Genomic DNA, 26,269 nt, shown 5'->3' on the forward strand with positions numbered 1-26,269 from the left:
AAGCATCTGTATTCAGACCAGATTTTGACTAATCAAACCCCACCGGTGTCCGCAGTTTGGACTTTATCAGCTTGATTCCTGTGAAATTCAACTATAAACCAAGTCAAACGATGACGGGAGTTCAAAATCAAAAGGCCACGTTGAAACCTTAAAAAGCCACCCGTGGTTATTTGGCAGTCCACTGTTCTTTAAAGCAGGCATCAAAAGCGGACTGAGGTAGAAAGGGAGACAGGGGGCGGCTAATGCGTGTTGTTGGGTGACGTGATGGACCCCGCAGTGAGACCTGACAGTCACGTGTTGCAGGATCTCAAATGTTTCCATACCACTGACCCGCCAAGTAATCTGTGGCCTCCCATTAGGTGATTATTATTTTTTTTTTTTAAATAACCCCAAGGGACACTTAATCTCCAAGTGTGGAAACAGTCACTCTTATACAAACCAGGAAAAATCTATTTATAAATAAAGCATGTATTCAAGTTAAGACTCATTTACAGTTAAATGTAGAAGTACCAGAAATAAAAACGGCTCCTTAAAGGACACTTTAAGAGTTATTGTGTTGAAGTTCAGAGTCCTCAAACCTGACAGGCGGTGTCTGTACAACCAGGCAGTAGCACGTTTGTATGAAGAGTGCGCCATCTATCGGTCAATACGAATCCTACTACTGAAGACATTTGCTTTTCCTCACCACATCATTAGGTAAAATATGAAAGCTATTAAAAATGTGACTTAATGTGCGTATTCTGGCCTATTTACCAGCGAATTCCAATAATGTACTGCACAAGCAGCTGAGTTAAGTCGAAGAAAACAAAAAAGAAAACCCCCGTCAGACTGATTTCAAGAGTCCACATACTGAGGATGTTTATTGATTCACAAAACACACTTACATGTGACGCTTTGCAGTCTAGTTCATGCATTTCTATCACACAGAAAACAGCACAAGTGTCTAAGCTTTGTTCTACCTGAAATATTCTAGCAACCTCACAACATGCTTTGAAGGCCGAATGCCTCAGAAACACTAGACTTGTTTTCTCTTCACAGTCATGGCTACTGTTCTATAAGCAACACTTTATTTTGTTTTATTTTTTACTGTAACATTACCGTCGCTACACACAGCAAATCCAAACTAACGACAAAAACACACGGGACAAACAAACAGACCTTACAAACATTTTTTGGTATTTAACCATCAACTATCAGATTTATCCTTTTCAAAAATCAAGGTGGTTGCTTTATTAAACCTTACAACTCTTCTTTGACTTTGTCCTTAACAACACAACACTCATCTACGCTAGTTCATTGCAACACGATACAAACAAGAACCACACTCCGCATGACCCTTCTTAGTGTAACAAACACGTGGCTTCTTAGAGGACGCTCTCCCTCTCGTCGCCAAGGCTGATGGTTCGCAGGTTCTGGTTGTGGTGGATGGTGGCTGCCGTGGTGTTGGCAGTGCTGCTGCCGGGGATGATGATGACATCTGGGGAGATGATGTTGGAGCAGGCGGACTCTGTGCCTGTGATGGTGGCCTGCTGCTGATGGCTGTTGTTGGTGTTAGTGTTGGTGTCGCTGGGGCTGCTTGTGTTGTTATTAAGGGTGGTGTTGCTGGCGCTGTGGTTGAGGTTGCTGACCCCGCTGGATGGCCACCCCTCATCTGGGCTGCTGGCCATAAGGCTGGCCTCAGATGGAGCTTCGGAGCAGATGGACATGCGGGCCACTGTGGCATCCTGCAGGCCGCTCAGGCTGCTGGGTAGGGGGCCTCTCTTCTTCACCAAGCCCTCCAGCTCCAGTTCAATCAGACTGGGCTTCAGTGCATCTCTCTGTCTGCCAGTCTCTCCTTCAGCCTCTTCCAGGGATGGGTCTGAGGAGCTTTCACTGGAGCGCATCCCCGAATCGGACGAGTCCTTCTTATCGATGAGGATTTCGGTGAGGAAGCCAGGCTTGGCAAGCAGCCCAGTTGGCTTGGAGCTGTGGGAAGACAGAGCACCAAATTTTGCCTCTTTATGGAGGAGAGGTGTGGTGTTGTCAGAGTCTTCTGGGCCCGAGTCTTCATCATTGGGCAGCTTGTGGTAATATGACCCAGCTCCTTTCTTCTTGGAGCCTGGAGTCCTGGAGGACGAGCTGTGATCCAGCTTTTCATCCTCTTCGCTGATGGGGTCTAATCCATCGGTCCCTGAGGCAAAGTCTGTGGCATCAGAATTCTTGGAGCTTCTCTTGGTGAAAGACTTGCGGCTGTCTTGATCAGATCCTTCCTTGGCCTGAGAAGAGGAAAGAAGTTTCAATGAGGAGAACATAAAAATATACTGAATCCTCTGCTGCTGACCTCTGAGAGACCACTGACAAAAGGATTCCTATCTCTGCCTCTGGTGCCAAGACAAACAAAGAATATAAGCCAATAATGATGAAATGCAAGAAGCAGTGGTCTCCATTTTCTCAGCTGAGACTTCGAGTCCCGCCATTTCTCAGTACAGCAAAATACAACATTTCAAAATCACAAGTTAACTACACGGTACTTTCCTCCAGTCATGACAGTAGAGACTTATTTGAATGAGCTATTTCTGCCATCAGCGATGTGGTGACAAAAACACGACAGTGTACTTGTGACTGTCCACCCACCCCTTTGTCCTCTGAGCTGGCAGCCTGAAGGAATTGTCCAGGGTGGGGCTGAACAGGCCTCTCTCCCCCACTGCCGGACATCTCCAGCTGGGCCATCTGAGCGATGTACTCCCTGTAGGCATCATGATACTCAGCCTGCTGCTTGTCTGTCAGCTTGCAGATGTCATTAGAAGATTCCTGGGAATTCAGGCTAGACATGCTTGAAGTGCGGTGATTTGCCACCTGAAAAAATGAGGGAAAAGTTTGGTTGGGGTGCAACATTCATCCGAGTCTGTCATGTGCTGAGTACAGAGTGCCTTATGGTTCTGGGCTATTGACTTAAGAGTGCATAAAACAAGAGTGCAACAGCATTTACTCTGTGTGCAATCAGACATATACAGCAGCATTCTAAACTGCATGAATATGTACATGAGCTTTTGTAGCTCAGATTGATTTTATTTGTAGAGTTTATTTTTTGCACATCTTATATTTCGACTGTATTTCTTACATACTGTTTGGCATCTGTCGTGTACAGCAAAGGAAGAGTTTCACTGTACAGGGAAACATGTTTCTTTAATGTGCATATGACTAGAAAACTTTGAAACTTCAAACTGAAACTGATCATTAGATCTGAAATATTCTAAATCGGAGAATTGAATGTTTCCAGCAAAGACCGCGTGTGGAGTGGGAACTGGAGGTTATCTGAAACAGCAGCAGTGTCACTCGACGTGTGACCGTTTGCATGTGTCTCAGACATTTTGCACACTGGAAATACAAAAAAGTGAAAATACCAAATAGGGGGCCCTTTGACACCTTTTGGTTTGCAGCAGTGTCTAAGTATTTTTAATTCTGCAAATTTCAAGACCATCGTCAGCTTCCTCCGCTGTGCTCTTCTTCTTTTTTGGGTTAAACCACATTTATGTGAAACTGCTGAGGCCATCAACACACTGGCTTGGTGCAGCGACCATTCAACAGTTTGGGGTCCGACTATTTCCAAGTGTAACACGATAACAGTTACGCTTAAAAGTAGCAACTTCAAAACGGTTGCACATCTGCATGTGTTAAAATAATGTGCCCACACACACACTGGTTGATCACGCCGCAGTTGTGATATTTCTATAACAAGCTCGTGACAGGAAGACTAACCGGCCAGTGTGAGTTGTTGCTGCGTCTCACAGGCTCCTCCAGACCCACGCCGCTGAGTTCCTCAAAGCTGAGGTTGAGGCTGAAGGCGGCTGTTTCGCGCTGGGCTCCCCCTGAGCGTCTGCAGGGCTCCCCGAGGTGCACGCTGCTGTCCTGCTCGCTAGCAGCTCGGGACTCATCCTGAAGTGCTGCCTGGCTTTCAGCATGCCGCTGTTCTATGACCTTAAACAATACAGGACAATATATGTGATCAACAAGTCACTTAGCGTGTTGGTTTTTGGTGTGTTTAAATGTAACAAGTACATCAGACTGCAGCAACAACAACAACAAAAGCTTGTGAGAACAGAATTGGGAGCTGTTCCTTAAGTAGATCTACTCAGCTGTCCCCTCCTCCCTGACAATACCCTCCCTTCATCCAGATATCAGTCAGCCATCTTGAACCAGATGGCTGTGCTAGCTGCATCCTGGCAACACAACACTGGTTTTTACATGGAGCTGCAAGGCCACTGCACTCTCCAGCTGCTTCTACCCAAGCCCTGCATAGGATCTCCGGTAAAACACGACCAATCTGGGGCTCTTGCCTTGGCATTAAGAGCACAGACTGACATTTGATGAAGTGGAGCCGGCTACATGTGTTAGTGATTTGAGCCCCGGCTCAGCCGACTAGACCTCTGGCTGGCTGACTAGCGCCTTTCTCGTAATACGGATTATAAAATCTCCATCCCAATATCTCAGCACAACACGAGATGTCTTATTATGTGATATTGTCTGGATTCTGGCACAAACCACAACTGAAACAAATATCACCAGCGGGGCCCTGGCATGGTTGAGTATACGTCAGAGTCGCAGAGGGGCAGTTGATATTGTTTGTGGCGGACTAATGCTTTCCCTGTCAGCCTACACATGACCACTTCTGTTCACAAGAATTTAACGGGTAATTAATAAAAAACAACTTTATTTATCCAGGAAAGGAAACTCGTGACATTTAGAGCCTATTTTTCCAACAGTATCACAGGCCCAGAAAGGCAAGATTGACCTAGCATCTTTTCTGGAACATGAGAAACCAGAGCTTCAAGAGAAAACTCGCACAAGAATGGTGAGAACATGCACACAATATTTAGCAAGATGTTGAGTTGCACAATATTATTGCATTAAAGGCACCTAAATGAAGCAATCTAGTCTCACCATTCCTCTGAAGAGCTGCCAGTCACCAAAGTTCATCTCCATCTCTTTCTTCAGCTCATCTAGGTTGCAATGCGTGAGCACCCGACCATTTATATTGGCCTGCAACGGATAAAAAAACAGGACTGGTTTGCTCACAGATTCAATGCAATTGCCTAGAAAAGCCCACAGAGTAGCGAGAACTTCATGAAGAAAAACACTGCATTCATATGTTGCAATAAATGTGACCATCGAAAGAATGCCACGCAAAGATGACGACAAGAAAAAATGAGGTGTTCACATAAACTTCTTTTAGTTTAAACGCGTACCTTCTTAATGGTGGAGGTGTACTGAGGCAGCACGGTGGGGTCGATTCCTTCTAGCTGCCTGAGACGCTCGCACACTGCGTCTGTGTTCAAAGAGCTGAGCAAGACGGCGGGAGAGCCCTACATGATAAAACACATAAACATATAATTGGAACATATTAAGACAGCTTTCATGGAGTTAAAGTCACCAGAGCAAACACACGCACACATTCTGTTAGAGCAACTCATAACTCCTAACACACTGATTAGGGCAAACTGAGCAACAATTCCTGAGAAACAGACGTGCAGGGCTGTTAGCTGCGAGGCACACAGAGGTGCAAAACCACGATCTCACACTGTATTTCTTTCTATCAGTCACACAGTGTAAGTGTAAAAGTAAACATAAATGCCAACCTATCCAAATATGCTGTTACCTTCCCTTATTCTTTTTCTCTGTGTATATATAAGCGCATAATGTGTGCGCTCAACACTTAAGGGATGGAGTCTGTGAGTCTGTGAGCCGACCAACACCGAAGCGGCCTCCGCTGATGAGCAGCTACGTAGCTCGATGTGACTAACACCAGTTGCCTGTTGATGCAACTGGCTGTCTGTGAAGGCCTCACAGACAGCCAAAATGCCACCCGCTGGCACGGAGACCAAACAAACCTCATCCACCCTCCTTCAACCAACCCCCCCCCCCCCCCCTCCTCCCGTCCCTTTTCTCACTCACCCCTCTCCCTCTGGCTCTGCTCGTCTTTGAGACAAGCAAAGTTCTCCTTTCTTTCTTCCTTCCTTCTCCCTCTTCTCTCCCTCCCTTCCTTCCTTCCTTCCTTTCACATTCCTCCCTGCTCAGCCTCCTGCGCTGACCTCCTATCACTCTCTTTTCCATCACTGTCTTTCTCTCACCCCTCCATCCTTCCCTCCTCCAGCTCCACTCGGCTATTAGCACTATTAAGACAAGGCTTCAGTCTAAGCCCCCTGGCTTTGTTTCTGGTTTCGAGGGAGAGAAGAGCAGAGCTTAGCCGAACTGTGAGTGGTTGTTAGACAAAAAATCTAAGCAGCTCTTACAACACAGTACACAATAATAGGTGCCAACTTTCAGTAATGGCTAGGATGAAGACTGGCACTAAGGGAGTTTAACTACTGATCATATCCACACTCTAGAATGAAACTATGTTAGTGACTCTAATAACTATACTAGTTAAGTTGTGTTTTGCATTGACTTTAAAGCAACAAGTCCGTGTTTCTACAGCATGCAACGTACACCGGTGCAAGTGTTAGGGATGAAGCAGAGATAGGTGGATGATGGAAATGGAAGTAGCATCGAAACCAAAGGTGTACCTGCTTGAATTTGTAAGGCAGCGGCTTTAAATGCTTGATCAGGAGACAAAAAAATAAGAAGCAGACGGACAAGAAGTCAGACAAAAATACACACAGACATTTATAACACTGTGAAACCAGGAGTGTACCTGTGAAAAAAGAAGGCGGGGAGGCAGAAATTTAGACAGACAAGCAGAGAGACTGTAAGGACACATGTTAAACTCATCACCACGACAACAGTGCAGACATTTATCTGTCAAACAGTAGGAGGGGAGACAGCTAGCCAGCCAGTGTTGTCGGCCTGGAAAAGAGGAAGCTATTGGAAGTAGAATTGTCAGAGAAAGAGATTTTGTTTTCGCTGGAGTCAGCTGGCTTTTACAGCCATAATCTTTGCAGACAGAGCGGACTGCGGAGGACATAGAGACAGAAAGAAAGATCCATCTAGAGAATGAGACGTTTCTCACTCTGCAAAGAAAAAGCAGAAGTTTCGATTCACTGAAGGCCTTGAATAAGGCTCCTTGATTCAGACACCGAACGTGTCTTCTAAGAGCGTGAGTGAAAGCATGAATGTCTGCGGGTGTGTCCGTGTGTGTGTGTGTGTTTGTGTGAACCCTCCCAGTGTGTGTGTGATAAGACTGTAATTACAGCTGGGCTGAGCTCAGGGCTGGGCAGAAGGATGGGGAAGAGGAAACAGAGCTCTGTGAGGGAGGAAGCGTCTTGGTAAGGAGATAAGCTCTACCAGCGCTGGGCTCATTGTCAGTATATATGTGTGTGTCTGTCTGTACGTGTGTTGCCAGCCCCAACAGTTGCTCTGATGATAATCCCAGCAGCCAGAGGAATCCATACTCGCACTTACATCAGCTAGGCAATTACACTGGGATAGGGCTGCTTATATATCCCCACACTAGGAATTACACACAAATGTACACATACACATTTGCAGATTTGTAGAAATGCAGGGACACATGAGCACGACACAAAGAGATTAAGTACAAACCAAAAAAGGGAAGGAAAATGTGAAAATTTATACTAAGGAGGAAAGAGCACAAGGGAGATACGAGGAACAAAAATTGGTATTAAAATATAAGAGACTGATGAAGGTATAAAGGATTCTTTTTTTTAAAATTAAAGACACAAAATACAGACAGATAAGAGTTAGACGGAATGAACATTACTCAGTAATCTATATTTAAATCTTTCATACAGCTCCTCTAAATGCTTGCTGGCAGCAGCCTGATAAGTGCCTTTGTGAAGCAGAAATCTCCCGAGTAGCGTTATCATCAAATTGTTCTAATACTGGCTGATTTCTCTTCAAATGTGTGAATATCTGGATGCAGAGGCTCACTTCTTTTCAGTGCAACTCCAAGCATCCTTGATGTAAGTTCACAGGACCTCTACATCCATTTACAAGAAGAAGAAGAAGAAAAAAAATCCAACCCGCTGTTGATTTTTGCACACTGCCCATCACTTATGATGGGCACAAAATGAGCAATGGGCAGTGTGTGTTTTTGGCTTTCGTTTTAAGACAGACCATTTTTGATCCCACACACTTTTCACCAAGACTTCGCAGTGTGAAATATCCATTTATAAGAGAAGTAGAGATTGCAGCGTGCCAGAATCAGAATTAACTTCATTCAGCGTGTTATAATTACATGTGTTATTGCTTGCACACTCCTTAGTGGGGGGTAATAATCACACCGGATGCAGCTTACTATGAGTATTTAAGCAGTCTGCAGCACGCAGCAGGCGTGACAGCTTATTTTAGTTCTCCTGGCGTTTGTAAACCACTGCAACAAAATAAGTAGCCCGCCGCACAACGAGGCATGCCTTTTATTCGTGCAGCATGTGAGGTTTAAGCATCAGGCCTGCAGGCAGATAATGAAGGACTACTTTTTTTGCATTAGTGTTGAGTTTGTATGTGCGTATTATACGTCCGCTAATGTTAGTAAGGTTACCATTGTGGGGTCAATGGGGCTTGTGTGGAAGGCTTCGCTGGCATCCTCTGCAATAACGTCCTGATATGGAGTGCAGAATGGAGACAAGGATTGTACAGGGAGACGTGTTAACGAGGGTTGGGGTTATAAGCATGCAGCCTACTGGGAGGACCTTAAACTTCTTAATTTGCAAGGGTAAGGCTTTACAAACAGAGAAATACCCCCGCTAAGGTCAGAACATGGACTGTGAATGAGAACAGTGATAGTGAAAACGGGGAGTTATAAAATCATTGAGAGGAAATGAAGAAATTTAAAACTAAAGCATATAGAATCACTAACAGGACAAATGAGGTGTGCGACAGAAAAGGAAGTATTAAAAAAGGAAAGGAGGTCATACTTTGCGGTTCACAATGGACTTCACAGCACATTAAACACTGAGTGCTAAAACTCCACGCTGTCCTGAGCCTGAAATTTTACAAGTTTAATTGCTTTAATCTATTAACTTAACTCTGTGTATGTCTAATCAAATAAGACTTTTCTAGCTGCCAGGAAGCACTGCTCAGATGTCATAAACTTATTAACAAAGTGAACCAGAAGAGTAAAAAGCGTTTAAACTTTCAATCGATCCAGTCAAACAACGTCAAACACACTATTAACACTTCTTTACGGTGTATGTGCTACGGTGAGATGAAAGCACGTGTGAAATGCATTTAGCCCAACTTCTTTACTTACAAGTCCACTGGTGTCTTGCGGTTGACCGGGTGGTTTAATGGAAGGACGCGAGGATGAGGGGACATGGTGGGAGAAATGCCGTGGCAGGTGATACACGTGATGGGGGAAATAAGGCTACGAGGGGAGAAAGAAGGATTGTGGAAAGGCAGGCAGGAAGACAAAATAAAACAAAAATCATAAAATCATATAAAGGAGCATGAGCATGTGTACATATAACAGGAAAGGATGCTGGGGGGGGGATATCATGGTCATGCGGCACTGTCCAAATCTGCAATGTAGGTCAACTGATAAGGAATAAAGGACTGGGCAGCTAAATCCAGTAACTCTTTGAAATCCATCTTTATTTCAATAGGTGCTTTCTGACCAGAGGAGCCAATCACAGTTCTTAAGAAAAACAATGAGTAAATATTAGTAGAGATTGAAGGACTCTGATATTGGCTGTGTGAGTCTGCACTCAGTGAAAATGACAATCACAACAACCAAAGTAGATCTGAATCAGTATGATTTATTGGACACTATCAATGGTCAAGGATCAGATTTGGAGGCTAACATCAGCAGCAAGCTGCTGAAAGAAGCTTCTGTCTAAAGGAAACAGTTTTTTGTAACACTACCTAAAAGAGCATCACACTGCTTTCAACTATGTCCTTGCTGTATTTCCTTCCCGCCTACATTTTTCCTAATTCCTCATTGGTATGTTCTCACATGGGACCACCCCAGTGGGTAGTCCTTAGACCTGTTTGGCCTGAAAGCACCTATTGTGTGCCATTTTTGGGTTGTTAGCATTGTCATTTGGCCATATAGACACCTTTTAGAGTGAGTAGTAGGTACAGGATGTAAGTCATGTTTCCTCACCCGGTTGTAGAAAGGGTGCTGAGGGCCAGTCATTCCACTGAAGTAGGCACTGTGTGGCTGAGGAGGCAGGGATCCGGTGAAGGAGCCTGCTGGGGAGCAGGCGGCAGAGTGTTGGGTGTAAACTGACTGGGGACGGGCCGCTGCCTCTTGGAGGGGCAGTGTGGGATAGGTCACTCCTCCGATGTGCATCTGCTCCCTGGCCGCACGCACATCTAAGAGACGACAGAGGCAGGGAAGATCGTACAATGGAAAGAGTGAGAGAGAGAGAGGAAGGGTTTATCTGTGATGCTGATTATCATGTCTTGGCGATGACTATAAAGACACTTCAGATCCACCCACACATCAATAATTTAGCTTTATTTCATAATCTCTGGAGAGTTTGGACAGTTGTAAATTCAGAGGAAAAAAACTACATATCAAACAGCTGACGTACATGCCGGCAAAATTCTTTGATTCTCAAAGCACTGCAGGGAATACAACAAGAACATTGTTCGTGAACATGTTCTCCTTATCCCAGTAAGAAGAGAGTCAAACAACTACAGACTGGAAAGAAAATTAGCGCAGATGTTACGATTACAGAGACCTTCAACTGTGAATTCCACTCTCACACTGATTCCTATTACGCTGTTTGCTCACAAACAGCAGGCGTGTTGATATTCTCTGTTTTCCAGATTATATGCCAGCCACGTGACGTTTTCTGGCACATGCAGCTCTTTGCTGTCCCCGTCAAATAAATTCGCCCATGTAAACAAACAAAGAGGACCATGTGAACTCATAGACATCATCCCGTAAGTGCTTTGCTACAACCGCTTTCACACGAACCATTCTGACTTTGAGAGAAGTCGAGGAGGAGGTAAGTAGGGAGCTTTGGTTAAAGCTCCCAAATTAAAGTTAAATAAGGCCGAAGACAGAACAGAGTAGCTCTGTGCGGCTGGCAAGAAAGTAAGAACCAGAAACAGAAGCAGGCACCAGAATGTCTCCTGGTTATACAAGTGGCTGCTGAATGACACGCTGAGTGAGACCCAATCCAGCCTGTGAACACAATGGGGGCCTTATGATGTGAGTCAGGCTCATGGGCGGGTATCACTGACAGCACTGCCCACTGGTTGGCCACAGGACACTGGGCACCAAGTACCAACTGGTCAGGGAGGGGAGCGCAGGGAGTTCGATGACTGGGTAGGAGCGTTGGTCACCTTCCGTTTCGCCGTGGATAAGAGTGGAGGCGCAAACGCCCACAGTTTTGAGCACGTACAAACACAAACACATGTTTCATGGATGCATACACTACACGCACCTTTTTAGGAACAGAGTACTGTACTTACAGATCGGGGCGTTCGGTTGTAGTACTTTGTCAGCTGCGCCCTCCGTGACTCAAAGTTGTCTCAGTGGAACAGACTTTCTGTGTGTGCGAGTGTGTGTTTTCTGTGGTCTCATAACGCTATGATGCAGCAGCTTCACACCAGGCGTCATCCACACTCCTGTACGGGCCGAATGGACGCTGACGCACGGTAGCGAAAGTACAACTCCGCTCTGGCTTACAGTTTAACAGTGATGCACTATTACGTCACTGTAACTACAAAGTGTGAAATTTGGTGCTGCACTGTGGCCAGATTGGAAACGGGGAGCGAAGGCATTGTCCTGACCGTACAGCGCTGGTCGACATTTGATTGTTTGGAAACGAGACCCACGCTGTGGGTTACTGAGAGCCCCTGCAGTGGGCGATTTTAGAGCAAACCCTGCTACAATGCTATGAGTAATGCCACTGCCAAATGAGCTGGCACTGCACCGGACACATTGCATAGAGGACAGTTTTCAGTGTCTCCATGCTATTGTACACCATTCAGTTTGGGGTCTTTTGTCCCATCATAACAGCTAAATCATCCACGTGCCAACTGAGCTTGTCCGTTTGCTGAAGATGTCCATGAGATGTGGCTGAAAGCTTCAGAGGCAACAACAGAATTCATGCCCTTCATGCTCCCTTTCCTTTCCCCAGATTGCAACAAAATAAAACAGATTTTGATGTGGTAGACTGCACTCTCCAGCACTATCATCAAAATACCAAATGAGGGAATATCTTTTGAAAGAATGCTAATCCCTGCAGGAGAGCACAGGAGACTGCCAAAGAGCACTGAAGTTGTTCAGACAGGATATTGCAACTCAAATATCTACTAACACTATGCTATTTATGGCAGGTGTTTTTTTTTCTGCCATCTGTAAAATATACCATGTGTGTACAGACCTGCTATGATCTCCCGCAATTTGGGGTCCAAGTTAACAGTGCAGGGCAGAAACATCTCCACATCTCTGGCAGTAAGAACAGGCGTCCTGGAGGAGAGGAACACTTCAAAGCTGCGGATGTCTCCGTCGATCTCCAGCAGAGGCTCCACGTCCTTTGTGGTCGGGATGTTCTTGGAGATTCTTTAGAGGAATGAAGAATTTTTGAAGGAGTTATTGTAGTGAATATTTACCTTAATTGATACTTATTAAGACGAAAAATGCCAAGGACAACAAAAAACACATGGCACCACTGACTATTTGAGGGTGTTTAGAAATGTGATGTTTGCAACCACTGCTGGCATGACTTATCAGAATGTATGCATGACATTAGTAAACACCATTTTACTACATCTTGTATTGCACGTGAACACTAAATTAGAAATCAGAAAGGCAAATTACCCTTTGATCAAATACTTGAACAATACAAATAACAGAAATTTAAAAAGTACCAATTGGAAACAATATTACAATTTGACACCTTTTTACTCCTCTTTATGAGTTAAGAATCAAAGAGAACAAGGATGACGACAAACTATTCTGTCTTACTGACAAATATGGCATAAATATGTAACTGCATGCTAAATTCTGACTTGTGGATTCATAGCAAAAAATAGAAATCATTAAATTCTGACAAAAAAAGGAAAGAGGAAACAACAAGCAGTTCTGTTAAGATTGAAAAGATATGACAACGGTCATCATCATCATGAGAGTAGAGAGATAACTGGATTTAGAAAAAGGCGAGATAGTGAAAGCGGGGATGTTCGAGTACAGATAGAGTGAGGGATGTTATCTTTTCTGAGCAGAGGAGGAAACCTGAGAAGATGACAATCAGGGTAATTTAGCAAGCAGCAGACGGAAGCGCGTCATGATGTGCTGCTACGGTTAACGTGATGTTTGTTATCACAGGCCCTAAGTAAACACCACGTTTGGAGGTTGTTCTGTTTCTGCGTGATTATAGTTTTCCTGGTCTATACAGCAGGGGGGAAAAAAGCTGTACTACATGAAGAACTTTAGATGAGAACAATTTATCGACGCTGTGTTCAGCTTATGGAATATTCCATTTTAAAACACTAAAATTAAAATTGTATAAACCAAATTTTAGACCCCGGAAATGCTGCATATGGATTACAAATGCTGAAAGGTTATGAAGTGAGGACTTTTATTTAAGCTGAATAATGTTAAAAGTGCTATCACAAAATCAAAGAAAGGGTAAAATGAGGCCAAGGACACACAGGATACAAACAACAACAAGCCACAGCAATCAGTACATCTCGACCGATCCGATCATTCAGACAGGAAAATATGAAACTTGGAGTGACTTATGACACCGGCCATTCATCATGAGAGTATGCAGCTCTTATCAGATGAATGAGGAGACTTCAGTGGGGAGTAGACATTTTTCTCATCTCGGCTTCCATTTGTCATCCAAACCCTTCATCATTTTCTCAGTAGATGCTTTTCTCTCCCTACATCTCCCTTAACCTTCCCTCCTTACAGATCAACCTCAACTCACCCTCCTCTAATACATCATCCAGTCTGTCTAGTGGTGAGCTGTGCAGGGAATACAAGCTGGAAAAGTTGGGGTTTTTCTCAAAGACTGAGCTGTTTTCAACAGTGAACACAGACTCGTCTTTCTGTGACTTGATTGGATGATTAGTACGGCTCCTGCTGCTGCTGCATGCTAGCTAAGTCAGGATGAGGTCAGCATCTGGCCAGAGCTCAACACAGCAGACTGTTAGCTAATAATCCAAAATATAAACTAACTTAATCTGGTTAACACGGTGGCCTGAAATGTCCTCCATCAGCCCATTCCAGTGAAGTTCTCATACCTCAGTGATGGGTGGTCACAAACAAGTCCTTTAAAGGTGCAGAACACTCAGTTACAAGTTACATAATTTCCATTTCTGGCTGTTAGTTGACACTCCAGACTGCTTACAGTGAGTGAACAGGTAGGGCTCCAGTCCTCTGTTCAAGGACATTTCCACAGGACAGATGGCTGGTGATAGACAGGTCTGCTGCTGCAGCGCTAAAACCTGTGACCTTGTTGCAGGTTCATGCTCAAGTCTGACAAGAAATACTGACATTTGGGTGTCTTAGAGAGACATTCTGGCGTGTTTGGTAGTCATAATAAATGAAAAATAAATATATGACATGCAAATCCCGCATGTTGATAGCATATACATTATTTCAGTTGAATCAAGTGAATGTTTTCATATTTATCTTCCCACTCAGGATCTTCTCTTAGAACAGCCCAGGTGGCTCACAGCAACCCTTTGTACCCACCCAACTGCTACTTAGAAAAGACAGTGAGGAGTAGGGATGGGTACCGGTACCGGACATAAACGGTAGTAACCAGACCGAAAAGCAGCGCACATTCGGTGCTTTATTTCGGCGCTTTTTTTTCCTGAAATGTCTTACACTTTGGATTCCAGCCAATCATTTTACCTTTGCAAGTGTAGTAGGCGGGCCCAGGTACGTACGTTCTGTTAGAGCAGAGCTACAGATTAAAAATGCCCAAGGCGAAGCGGTCAAAGTCTGGCTGTACTTCACAGCAAAAGATGCAAACTCAGCAGCCTGCAACAAGTGCTTTACGCTGATACTATGATACTGTCAAAGGAGGTAACACCTCAAATCCGATGAAACACCTGGCGACGCATAGCGTTTTTTAAAAGCAGAGAAATGCGCCGTATTTGATAGCTTGCTGCGAGACCTCACATCTACTGCGGGTGGGTTGCCTGTTATCGGACCCGGAGTTAGCAACATCCCCCAAAAACCCGAAGAGGAGAGTCCTGGCCCCTAGCCCTGCCAGTGTAGCAGAAATGATGACGGATGATGATGCAGCAGCAGCCGTTCTTCTCTGCGTGAGTAGCTTAATGTTGTTGGTGTGTAATTTACGTTGAGTAGGCTAACCACGTTATTACATTAATGCATGTAAGGTGAACTAGCAAACATCATCATAGCTACATGCGGCTGTCTTCTTGTTTGATGGCAGATACTCCCTTCACCCTGGCCAAAAAGGCTAAAATGACCAAAGAAAAAGTGGAAAACAGTTAAACATGAGAGGTTTAGGACAAAGTTTGTGTTTTTTTCCCCCACTGATTAAGCACTGCTTCCTGCCAAGAGTGATGCCACAAATCCCCTATAGCTGCAGAAAAGGCTAACATTGTTGTCTTTTTACAAAAAAAAAGCTAAACACGAGAGGTTTTTGGACAAAGTTCGTGTTCTCCATTCTTTAAGCACCGGTTCGAGCACCGTTTAAGCACCGGCACCATTTCAAAAGTACCGGTTTGGTACTAGTATCGGATAAAACCTAAACGATACCCATCCCTAGTGAGGAGACAGAAAAGGCTGTGAGTAGAGAGGACAGAGCAGCACAGCTGGCTCCAGTGGACAAAGCCCTCTCAGTGTTTCTTCCATTAGAACCTTTAATAAGACCCAAAAAGTTGAGGAAGCTCATTGTTGGCACACAGACAAACCCTCTGCTGTGACCTAGCGGATGAGTGTGATTCTGAAGGCACAGCTGTTACCTGAGTGTACATGCACGTAAGCACCACCAGTGATGGTGTCAGCCTGAGTGCTGATTCAAATAACACTGACGAGAACAATTATGTAATATCCACTGCAGACACCTGGGCAGTCAGGATGGGAAAATTCAAAGGCACAGATGAAGGGTGGAGTATGTGTTTAAGCGCATGCGCGAGTGTCTGTGTGTGTGTGTGTGTGTGTGTGTGTGTGTGTGTGTGTGTGTGTGTGTGTGTGTGTGTGTGTACTGTATGTGTGTGGGGGTGTTTGGTTCCTTTTCTCATGAACTGTATTAACCCATACACAGACTGAGAGAATCTTGTGCTTTTCCCCATTTCCAGCTGGCTTAGTGCTGTTTATTTGTGGGTCTGAAGACACAGACCAACAGGAGCCAGTGAGTCACACACACACAAACATGCACGCACACAGAGCACTTCCTTTTGCTATACAAAGAACATCCTCCACAGACTTTCTAAGGAATCTTATATCTTTTTATAGGACCATCTAAAATAACTCTGTAATGTGTAAACAGGAAAAAAAATTAGAAAGGGCTCCAATTATGAAAGTATAACTGAGACTTATTATGCTTAGATGTACACACAGACAGAAATTTTGGTCTACTACAGACTGTTTATATTCATAGATTTATTATAGCCCGAGGAGTCATATGTTAGATGATAAGTTACTAAGAATTATAACGGAAAATAACTCAATAACTGGTTTATCTTGTCATATTTTCAGACACATTTGCTTTTGTTAAAACTGAGACAAGTTTCACAAACAAATAAAAAACCCTTAATTTATACTGGACAACAATGGCAACCAAGAAACTGGCTACAATGTGCATAATTCACTGAGTTGTGTGTTTGCTCTTGGTAATGCACAATGTGCAAGCATACAGGAGCACAGACAGATGTCTCTTCTAAATACAACTGGATTTGCTAAGAGCAAGTCAAGTACATCCATCATGCCCAGACAAACTGTGAGAGAATAAGAAGACGACTAAGTTCCCAACTACCTATTCAGACAAGAAAGGAAAGACCGACACTGAGTGGAAATCCTGCTTCAAGGAGGACCAAAACGTGAAAAACAAAACAAATCAACAAATAGTGGAAAAGGAAACACCCCCCCCACAAAATAAGCATAAACTGTACATAAAAGATGGATATAGCTACTGTGACCCATTGCCATATTGGGTTTCTGAAAAAGAACATGACAAACAGCTGATTTAGACTGGTAAAGCCTTCAACGTAACCTACTTGAGCAGCCGACGGCATTGCCAGCATTCATGCGTCTGCATGCTGTATTATGTGTTAATCATCCTGTGGTTGTGTCCCGGTGTATTATATGCACTGGGACACAACCCAGCAAATTACAGTGGTGTGAAAAAGTGTTTGGAAGACTTGCTGTGGTAAATGAAATCATGAATTCTGCTTTCTACCAAAACATCCTGAAGGAGAATGCCCTGCCATCTGTTTGTGACCTCAAGCTCAAGTGCACTTGGGTTCTACAGAAAATGGAGACTTTGGCGTAGCCTTCGCTTGAATCCGATCGAGATGCTGTGGCATGACCTTAAAAAGGCAGTTTAGCTCGTTCACCTTCATTTAGAAAATGCAAGTATAACAAACCTACAAAAAAATGGGAAACACTTTTCACACTACAGTAAATCTGGTGCAAGCTACGACTGAAACAAATGAAAAGCTAAGACTTTTTCCTTTCTCTATACATCCATTGACATCCGTTCTGACAGTTTCAGCAATCTCCCTCCAGGAATTTGCTGACATGTGCGAGTCCCTATATTGAGGCTATGATTATTACACCTTATATAATAATATATTACCATAAATGATATTTCAGTACTAATGGACTGAGAGCTAACAACTTGACTGCAGGAGTCTGGGTAACACGCTGAAATGCATGTACCCATTAAATGATAAAAACACTTTTAAAATGAGATACGACCACTTAAAATGCCAATATCTAGAATTCCTATCGTTTGAGATGTTGGCTGCAAATCACTATGGACTAATTAGTCATTCTTATCAGAAACCAGTTGCTTAATGAGAAGTTGGATGTTTTGTTTGCAGTGTCCAAGAAGCCACTACACTACTTTCAAGCAGATGAAGAAAAAATTTTCAGCAGCCATTTTTGTAGCACAATAGGCCCATTGACAGGACCGGGCTTATAGTTGCAGTCATGCAGGCGCACAGGTCCAACCTCTTGCTGTGTGGCGTGGCTACTGGGAGCTTTCTGGGCTTATCCAAATGCTAATAGGTCCCAAAGCTGACTGGGGCATAGCCTTTCTTCTCCTCTCAACTCCCACACACTGCAGCTGATGGGAAGGAGCAGAATTCATCTCGCTCGCTCTCTCTTCAGTACTCTCGCTGGGCACAGAAAGTATGAATGTGCCACTTGACTTTGCTTTATAGCTGCCCACTGTGCTTATGGGTGACATTCGCACACACGCCACAAAGAGGTGGTCTCTCTGCCAAACATTTCCATAAAGGGGCCCAAAGACAGAGAGATGCCTCAGAACAGACAACCGCCTGTGCGCATTGTGTTTGAGAAGCTCAAGAGTTTCGATGTCAGACACTGTGCGACCAGTACAACAATGTGTGGGTGAAGAAGTTAACCAGGCCCGGGTCCGGCACATTCCTCTCCTGGTCAGAGTCATGTCAGAGCTGCTGGCAGTGTCTACCCAGCATGTGGATGAAAACAGCGAGGCCCTCTCTGGAAAAACAGTGGACAGGCGAGTTGGCGCGTGGATTCACAGCATCAAGGCTGAGGGAGGTTATTGTTACAATGGAAGCTGCCAAGACCTCCACCACCCAAAGGCAGAGGGGGAGAGCAAAAATATGTTTTCACTTTAGATGACGCCATGTTCTTTGTCTCCTTAAAAATCCAGACGCATTTCCTTGATTTAAATCAAATGCTTCAAGTACTGTGGACACCCCTGTCTCTGCTTTCCTCTCCGTCTCTAACCTTCCCTTTTCCTTGCTTCCTTGTCTTGGCAGTGCCAACTGACAACTTGCGGCAGCGTCTGCTTTCCATATACATTTGTGGCAAAGTTAAGTCCAGTAATTGAAACTCTCTTGTACTAAGCTGGACCTGTGCATCCCAAAGCAAACCACAGAGACAAGCAGGCTAATGGGAAACACACCATGCTGATAAAAACCAAGCAGTTTCGGAGCAAGCGGCCTCTCAGTGAAACGGGCTCAGGGCTCAGTGGTTCCGTGAAATGTTGATTAAACTCATGTGTAGCGCCGAAATGGAGCCTCCTTGTTCCAGACCCCAAAAACCTTAACTGAACCCTCCACTCAGAGCAACTAGGGCCTCATTCTTGACAAATATTAAAACAGTAAACCTCAACTTAGTGATTTACGCACAAGAAGAGAGTTTGGAGCATCCTTGGGTCATTACACAGTTTGTTCATTGTGACAGTAATTGCACCATGAAGCTCATATCAGCACATGTGGTTGTTTGATAGCTGTAATGGCCAGTTGATAGGCCATATGATGCTCGGTTAAGTGGGGTGGACTGCTAAAGTGAAGACAAATGGGCAGCTGTAGATTATGCAGCTGGAATAAAAATGAATCCATACAGTGAAAAATTAATGTGACAAACAAACTTGGGAGTCTCAGACTGGACGAGCAATCCTGTTCAACGTCACTGAAAGGGATACGTGTGTCAATAATAAGAAGAGAAATTGGAATGAGAAAAAGAAAAATCAATGAGAATGTGAGAGAAAGAAAAGGAAATTACTGTGGTAAAACAAAAGCTTCTCCAGTTCAATTTGCATCCAAGTTAGAGGCAAGGATGTAAAGCCTCGCGTGATTATTAAGGACTTTAAAAAAAAAAAGCAGACTGTTTGAGCAACTACTACAGAGGCTGACAACAAGATCACAGAAAGTCAATGATAATGTAGAAAAAAAGCACCTGTGAAACCTTTCAGAGGCTAAATCCTCAATATGTTTCTCTGGGCTTCTTTGCAATTTCCGTGTGGTTTCTGCACACATATTCTAACAAGCCCTAACCTCCATTGACCTTTGAAGGGCCAGGATGTTAATGTCAGTTAAGAGCCGGATGTGTGTGTGTGTGCGTATCAAGATTGCCCGTGGCTCCCGCAGTGGCTGAGTGGTGAATCTCACTGTCCCCTTAAAGGTCAGCGCCGACCCTCTTGTAACCCTGTGCTGCTATTTATAATCAGCCCCCACCTTCTAGCAGTTCCAGCACAAAGACACGGGAAAGCACGAGAGAGATCAGTGATAATGCTCAACACTGCAGAAATACCAAAGTATCAGGCGGCTGTCAGCTTCTCAGCCCTCTGCTCTTTTTCTTCCATCTAAGTGTCACATTTAAATGTTAACCCAACCTTGTGGTCTGATGGATGGGCTCTAAGACCGGAGCAGAGGTCAGCCAGAGGTGTAGCGGTGGGGCTTTTACTGCATTTAAAAATGATTATTTGTGCTTTGTACAAAAAGAGAACAGAGCAGCTCTCTTGTTTCTGACCAATTAGACTAATCCTTCAACCTCGGCTTGCAGGCACAAATGAAAAAGGCTTTAAGGATTTTCTAGCAAAGAATGCTGCACAACGTTCTTTCCGTCCTCACATGGTAGCCTCCCTGCACAAATACACACAAGAGCAGTCAAAAACTCCTCTTCCACATACATACACACACACACACACCTCCTCCTGTGTCACCTGTACACACTGGCCAGAGCTGTCTTTTTTTTTCCTTTTACATTTTAAGTAGCTCAGTAGGGGTTGGGTGGTGTTGGAGCTGGCTGAGGCTGATTCATGCCTTAGTCACCGCCAGCAAACACCTGAGGGATGCAAGAACGACAGAGCAGGCCAAATCGACCCACACACATACATGCACTCAAGTGGAATCAGCAGAGGACTGGTTTCACTAATATAAACAGCCACGTGGGACCCAGGGGACATGTGCATGAATTTCTGTGTGTGTGTCCACCACCTGGACTATCTCACTTGGAGCAGCAGCATCACCTGAGGCTTCAAATACACCCGAGACGCTAGCACACCAATGGCAAACGCCTCATGCGGTAATCCTGCTGGTATCTGGTCTGATCCTCTGTAGTATTCACAAGCTTTGGTTCCGTTACCTTATTTTACCTCCAGAGACAGAACTCTTTCTTCTTGCTCTCTCTTTCTTATCTCCCCCCACCCCCCAACTGTTCCTGTTTTTCCATCTTTATCTCACACCAACCCTAGTTTCGTTTTTGTCTCCGTCTGTCTTTATCTTCCCTTCAGTCAGGTGGTCTGTCAGCACACTAGTGTGTAGACTCAGTGGCGGTGTCCTATCAGCGATGGAGCCAGAACTCTATTGAGACACAGGTGACTTCACATTAGCCTTTTACAAATTCACACACGTTTGGAGGCCTCTTGGCAAATGGCAGCGCAGTGAACGATCGAATTACCAGTTTTACTCTGTATTTCACTGAAATACCTCCTGGGTACAGGGACAATGGGCTCTCTCAGAGGACAGAGAGAGGGAAGAAAACCATTTTGCGCATTTGTCGTGCAGCTAGATTATAGAATGTGTTGCAAATGCGACAGAACTCCATATGAATGGGCTGTATGGTGAAGAATAAAGACTTTTTTTTCTTCATTTGAGGGCAGGAAAAGTTCAGAAGTGTTCATTATAACAAAAGAACAGGGTCTCGCCATTTTTTGAGTCCAGATTTTTAAGAGCTTATTAAAAGAACTCCGCATAAAGGGAATCACCAGCGTGAGCTTTGGAATGGCGCTTTTATCCCTGCACATAATTGCAACCAAATTACAATAATTGTGCCAATTAAAGTAATCCCGAATGAAGAGAGTGTCATCTTAATGTTTCAGTACTTGGGATAAGAGTCTCCCTAATTAAGAGTGAATTGGTGGGCTGCATATTCATTCAGACTGTGATTAGTGGAAAAAAAAAAAGTTTTTAAGTGTCCATCGAGTGGCTGGCTGTACATCACTGAAAGGGTGATTGTTTAGCGTTTGAACGCTGGGTCAAGCCAACAAATCGGAGGTGAAAAGAAGATGAAAGGATGAGAGAAACGGTTCGTTATTCACAAGCCGTGACCTGGTGATTAAAAGCACAGAGGGCACAGAAAGTGGGAATTTTTTTTTGCCCACAATACTACAAAACGTAGTGTCACTGTGTTTCTAAATACAAATTCACCTGACAACAATTTCTCTGCTGTGTTCTGCTTCCTGCACTGTGTGAATGTGTGTGAGTACGCATGTTTGTTGAACACAGCCTGCATCTCAGGGTCTGATTAATTACACCGATCCTCAGAGGAGTTGGGGGTGACATATGTTCTTGCACTGGTGTGAGAGCTAGCTAGTGTGTGTGAATTTTTGTGAGTTTTCTATCAACTGCATGCATAAGATTTGTATGTGATTTCATGTGTGCACCTGTGTAAATTGCAAAAACTTGTAGTGGCAAATGAGTTTCAGTTGAAACATGCACGGATGACAACACCTGAGTGTGTGTGTGAGAGAGTGTCTATAAGTCCATGGCATGCAATAGTTTGTGTGTATATATATGAGTGGGTGTGTAATGAACAGAAGATTCAGGTGCAACGCCAGAAACACACTCCTGAGTGCAGCAGGGGCATCCTGGCACACACAGGGTACCAGATGTCAGAGCAGCGCAGGAACCTGCTCAGTGGACCAGTGACACTTTTTTTTTCTTTTTCTAGAGCTGAAAACTGGATCTGGGCGTCCAGGAATAAACTCTCTTAGGACCCGACTGAACCCGCCCTCACAGACGATTAGATCCAAGTATGTTAACCCTACATCCAAAATTACTTCACTGTGAAACAAATTATCAAAAAACAAGCACAAGTCATTTGAAAGTCCCTGAAGATCCTGCAGTTAGCATATTTAAATCACATCCAAACCCGAAGATATTCAGTGTTTCAGAAACCAAAGAAAGCAGGAACTCCTTTGGTTCTGGTTCTAGCTACTTGAATGCCTGGAAGCAATATTTAATTTTTTCCACTAAAAAATAGCAACTTATCACATATTTTTGCCAACTGACTCATCCACTCACTATTTACACTCCTCGTGTCTTCATTGCTTGTCCTTTCTCGTTGTTCTTTGGGTTTTTCTCTTTGCTAATACCTACCTTCTGTCAGCCATACTGCTACACTATAAAGCAAATTATTTGCTAACTTTGCTGTCATTTAAATCAAACGTCATTTAGACATTTGATTTTTTTGCTGATTGTTGACTAATTCTGCATAATTAATTGCTGAACACCATGTCCTTAATGCCTATCCACTGCTTTTAATCTTCAACTAATGACAAAGAACAGAAAAAAGGACACAACTGTAGTTAAGTTTAGAAAATATATTCTGATCACTTATTTTAATTTTTTTTTTTGCTTTTTATTCACAAATACAAACCCCCATGGAGACTAGTACCAACCGTTCACAACAATAATAACAGATGTGTATTCAACATCCTAAAACTACTTGTTCAGACATTTAAATTCACTCTACAAATGAATTTCCACTAGATGGCAAAATGTAATATAATGATGCTGAAAAAGCTCAAGGAAATAAATATACAGCAATAACCGCAAAGCAGGAGAGGGCCAGGGTAGCTATAATCATCAGGTTTCTAATGGCAGCTAAGAAACAACTCCTGAGAAGAGACAATAACGAAGAGGAAGTAATGATGTAACCGAAAATGATAGTCATAATGCTGCAGGCTCCAGATCCAATTTACTAATGGAAAGAAAAAACTCAAAAGAAAGATTTGGGTTTGTTAATTTGACAACTACAAATTGAAGACTTGCAGATGCTGGTCTAAAGCATCTGATTTTTTGTTTTCTTCTCAGGTTCTGTCAGTGTACTGGACACACCACAATGCTGCCTCACTTGTCCAAGTGTTTTTTGCAATTTCCCCTGTGAAAGTAGTGACACAAACATTTTACCTATGCTTCGAGTAAAAGCTTGACTGCTTTGGACCAGTATCTCCTTCAGACAGTGCCGTCTTTGTTCCTCACACACCTCTTTCCCTCAGCTACCGTGCATGAGCCTGGGCGGCCCTCAGTCTTAGCATTAACGATAGAAATCGCTGAAGTTATTAACCGATTACGCATTCTCCATCAGATTAAGACGGCTGTACTAGCCTGTTCCTGCAACGGGAATCAGAGGTGAGCTTTTCTCTGCACGCCACGTCCTAAAATGACAGTTCACAGCCTTTCGTTGATGCTTGTCAATGCAAAGCAAGTTAGTGAAAAACATTTAGCTGTTTCGAAATCCTGTCTGTTTGTGTGAGATAGGAGAGAAGGTGGGTAAGCATTTCTGTTTATTATTTCTTAAGAGTTCAGCTCACCCCCTTCACTGAAAGGCCTGTGTGTATTCCATAATAATTTACAGTGTGAGAGTTAATTTAGTTTTAATGTATGGGGCATGCAATCTGAACTGAGACCAACTAATGGTGGTTAGCCCCATTTAAAGCACGTTTGTACTTATGAAGATGGAAACAGAAAAAAATATTTAATTGCAACCACAGCTGCACTGTTTTCAGTCTTATGGTTAACAATAAGTTTATTTTTGATGCTGTGGTATACTTAGCTGTAGACACTTTTACAAAGAGAGGGCAGAGAAGAGGAAGAGCTGCTGCCTTGTGACTGAGATGCAGGGCGACAGTTGACCTATAAGGGGCTGACTCACCCCCCACGTTCACTTCACCACTAATATATTCACTTAGTAACGCTCAGGGGATGTGCAGTTTTGCTGTGTAAAAAAGGCTGTGCATGACAACTCGCACACATGTTTGCAAAATAAAACGCAACAAAGAATAGATGAGATCTGAACCACATGAGCAAAAGGATGCTAAGTATAAAAAAAGGAAATTATCAAACTGGTCAAAGTGAAGCTGTGAAACGAGACGTGGGTGGATGTGTGTATTTTTTAACGCTCTGAAAAGGAAGTCAAATAAAAGAAGCTATCCACTTCTCAAACAGGCAGGCAATCCCCGAGACCCCGAGGTTCTTAGAGGTCAGTCAAGTGCCCATCCGTCGTTAAAGGGAATGAGACAGAATAACTCATCCAGAACAAAAAAAAAGGGCCTAAAGAGCCTCAGATCATATGAAAGAGGAAGAAAAGAGCAGAGACAGAAAAAGACAGACAGACAGAGGCCTGAGTCTTATCAGCGGAAGATTGGTGTAGGAGATAAGGCCTCTAGGCAAGGCGTTGTGTTTAGCCTGTTCGAAGCTTCCTGTCATCATCATTAAGCCAGCTTCTTCGACGGCCACTGCGGAACAGAGCAGCCATTTGGAAAGACACTCAGCGAGGAGGAAGATAAAGAAAGACAGGGCCGTTGGTCAAAAGCAAGATGATGGCTATATTAGGTCTAATGAGTAGTCTAAGTACAACCCCATGCTGCGGTAAGGAGACTTGAATCCAGGCCTTTTGTTAAATGTAGAAACATCAGTTTTTAGGGCTCTCTTATTTTCCACAATAATTACAGCAAAAGTAAGAACGTTTCTTTTAGGGTCTCCAGTGAATGCGAGTAGAGTAAACATACACAGGAGGAAATGTAGTGATATTTTTTCCCATAAAATGCAGAGAGAAACGAGACATTTAAAAATCTGCATTCTGTAGTGCCATATGGAAAAAGAAAAGGTAATAACTTTTGTCCTTTAAAAAAACCATAGAGCAAAAATCCAGTCTAATGAGGTAGTGGTTTGTGTTTGGAGATGGGGGATGGAGAGTTGTCGGCTGAATCTAGCTGGCTGAATAGCTGACAATAACCGTCTGTGACACTTCCCTGCCGCAGGAGTCGTGGGCGCTAGTGTATTGTGACAGAGTGCAACCTTTAAAGGCCAGCGATTGATGCACAACAGCGCCCAAACCCAGCGACTCAGCCTCTATCGGTCTCCTCCTCTCGTCTGCGGTGAGCACGCCTAAAAGCATTCATGACCTCACAGTATACACACACAGGGACAAGACTTTACTGCTCCTCTTGTAGACTTTAAAGAATTAGTGTCCCTTTGTGAATCTCGAATCCGGGCAATAACTCAGTCATCATTCGCCTTGAACATTATGGTCAATTACAAAATCTGTCTGACAGTTGCCAATTAGTGTGGCACAGCCTTTGGCACTACATGTGTACAGATTATCTAGCCTGCATGGAAAACAAAATCCTCTACTGCCACCTGCTGGTTATGGTTACTTAAACACAGAGCAATAAAAGCAAATTCTTAGCTGACATCTCAGGATCTTTATTCCGGCTTGAAGATGTGGAATTTTACTCATCCAAATACATCCATCACCTAATTTTCATTTAGATAATTTAGTCGATGATCAGTCTGCTAGTGCTGCTCTCAAGTTAGAAAGAGAATGAATAAAAGGCAATAAAACAACCCGGGAAAGAAAGGCAAGAAAGTCAATAAATCAGATCAG

The 26,269-nt window shown here is 43.7% G+C and overlaps 1 protein-coding gene across 6 annotated transcripts in view; it reads right to left on the reverse strand.

Annotated features, from left to right (window-relative positions):
• Positions 1-828: 828 nt before the first annotated feature.
• The window catches only part of kidins220a (kinase D-interacting substrate 220a), a 46,543-nt gene continuing 21,102 nt past the window's right edge, over positions 829-26,269 (reverse strand). For 4 of the 6 annotated variants that reach the window (XM_040042706.1, XM_040042704.1, XM_040042705.1 and 1 more), the window contains 9 exons: positions 12,279-12,457; positions 10,040-10,251; positions 9,188-9,301; positions 6,543-6,575; positions 5,226-5,342; positions 4,921-5,019; positions 3,739-3,957; positions 2,614-2,835; positions 829-2,255 (listed from right to left, as the gene is read on the reverse strand). In XM_040042706.1, coding sequence (XP_039898640.1) covers positions 1,365-2,255; positions 2,614-2,835; positions 3,739-3,957; positions 4,921-5,019; positions 5,226-5,342; positions 6,543-6,575; positions 9,188-9,301; positions 10,040-10,251; positions 12,279-12,457 — 2,086 coding nt within the window. In that variant the 3' untranslated portion in view covers positions 829-1,364. Of the gene's footprint in view, positions 2,256-2,613; positions 2,836-3,738; positions 3,958-4,920; positions 5,020-5,225; positions 5,343-6,542; positions 6,576-7,643; positions 8,537-9,187; positions 9,302-10,039; positions 10,252-12,278; positions 12,458-26,269 lie in introns of those variants that run through there. The other 2 variants (XM_040042707.1, XM_040042709.1) reach the window with 2 other exon arrangements.

Source organism: Simochromis diagramma, unplaced genomic scaffold (genome assembly GCF_900408965.1).
Source record: "Simochromis diagramma unplaced genomic scaffold, fSimDia1.1 OVJJ01000304.1, whole genome shotgun sequence".
NCBI classification, from domain to species: domain Eukaryota; kingdom Metazoa; phylum Chordata; class Actinopteri; order Cichliformes; family Cichlidae; genus Simochromis; species Simochromis diagramma.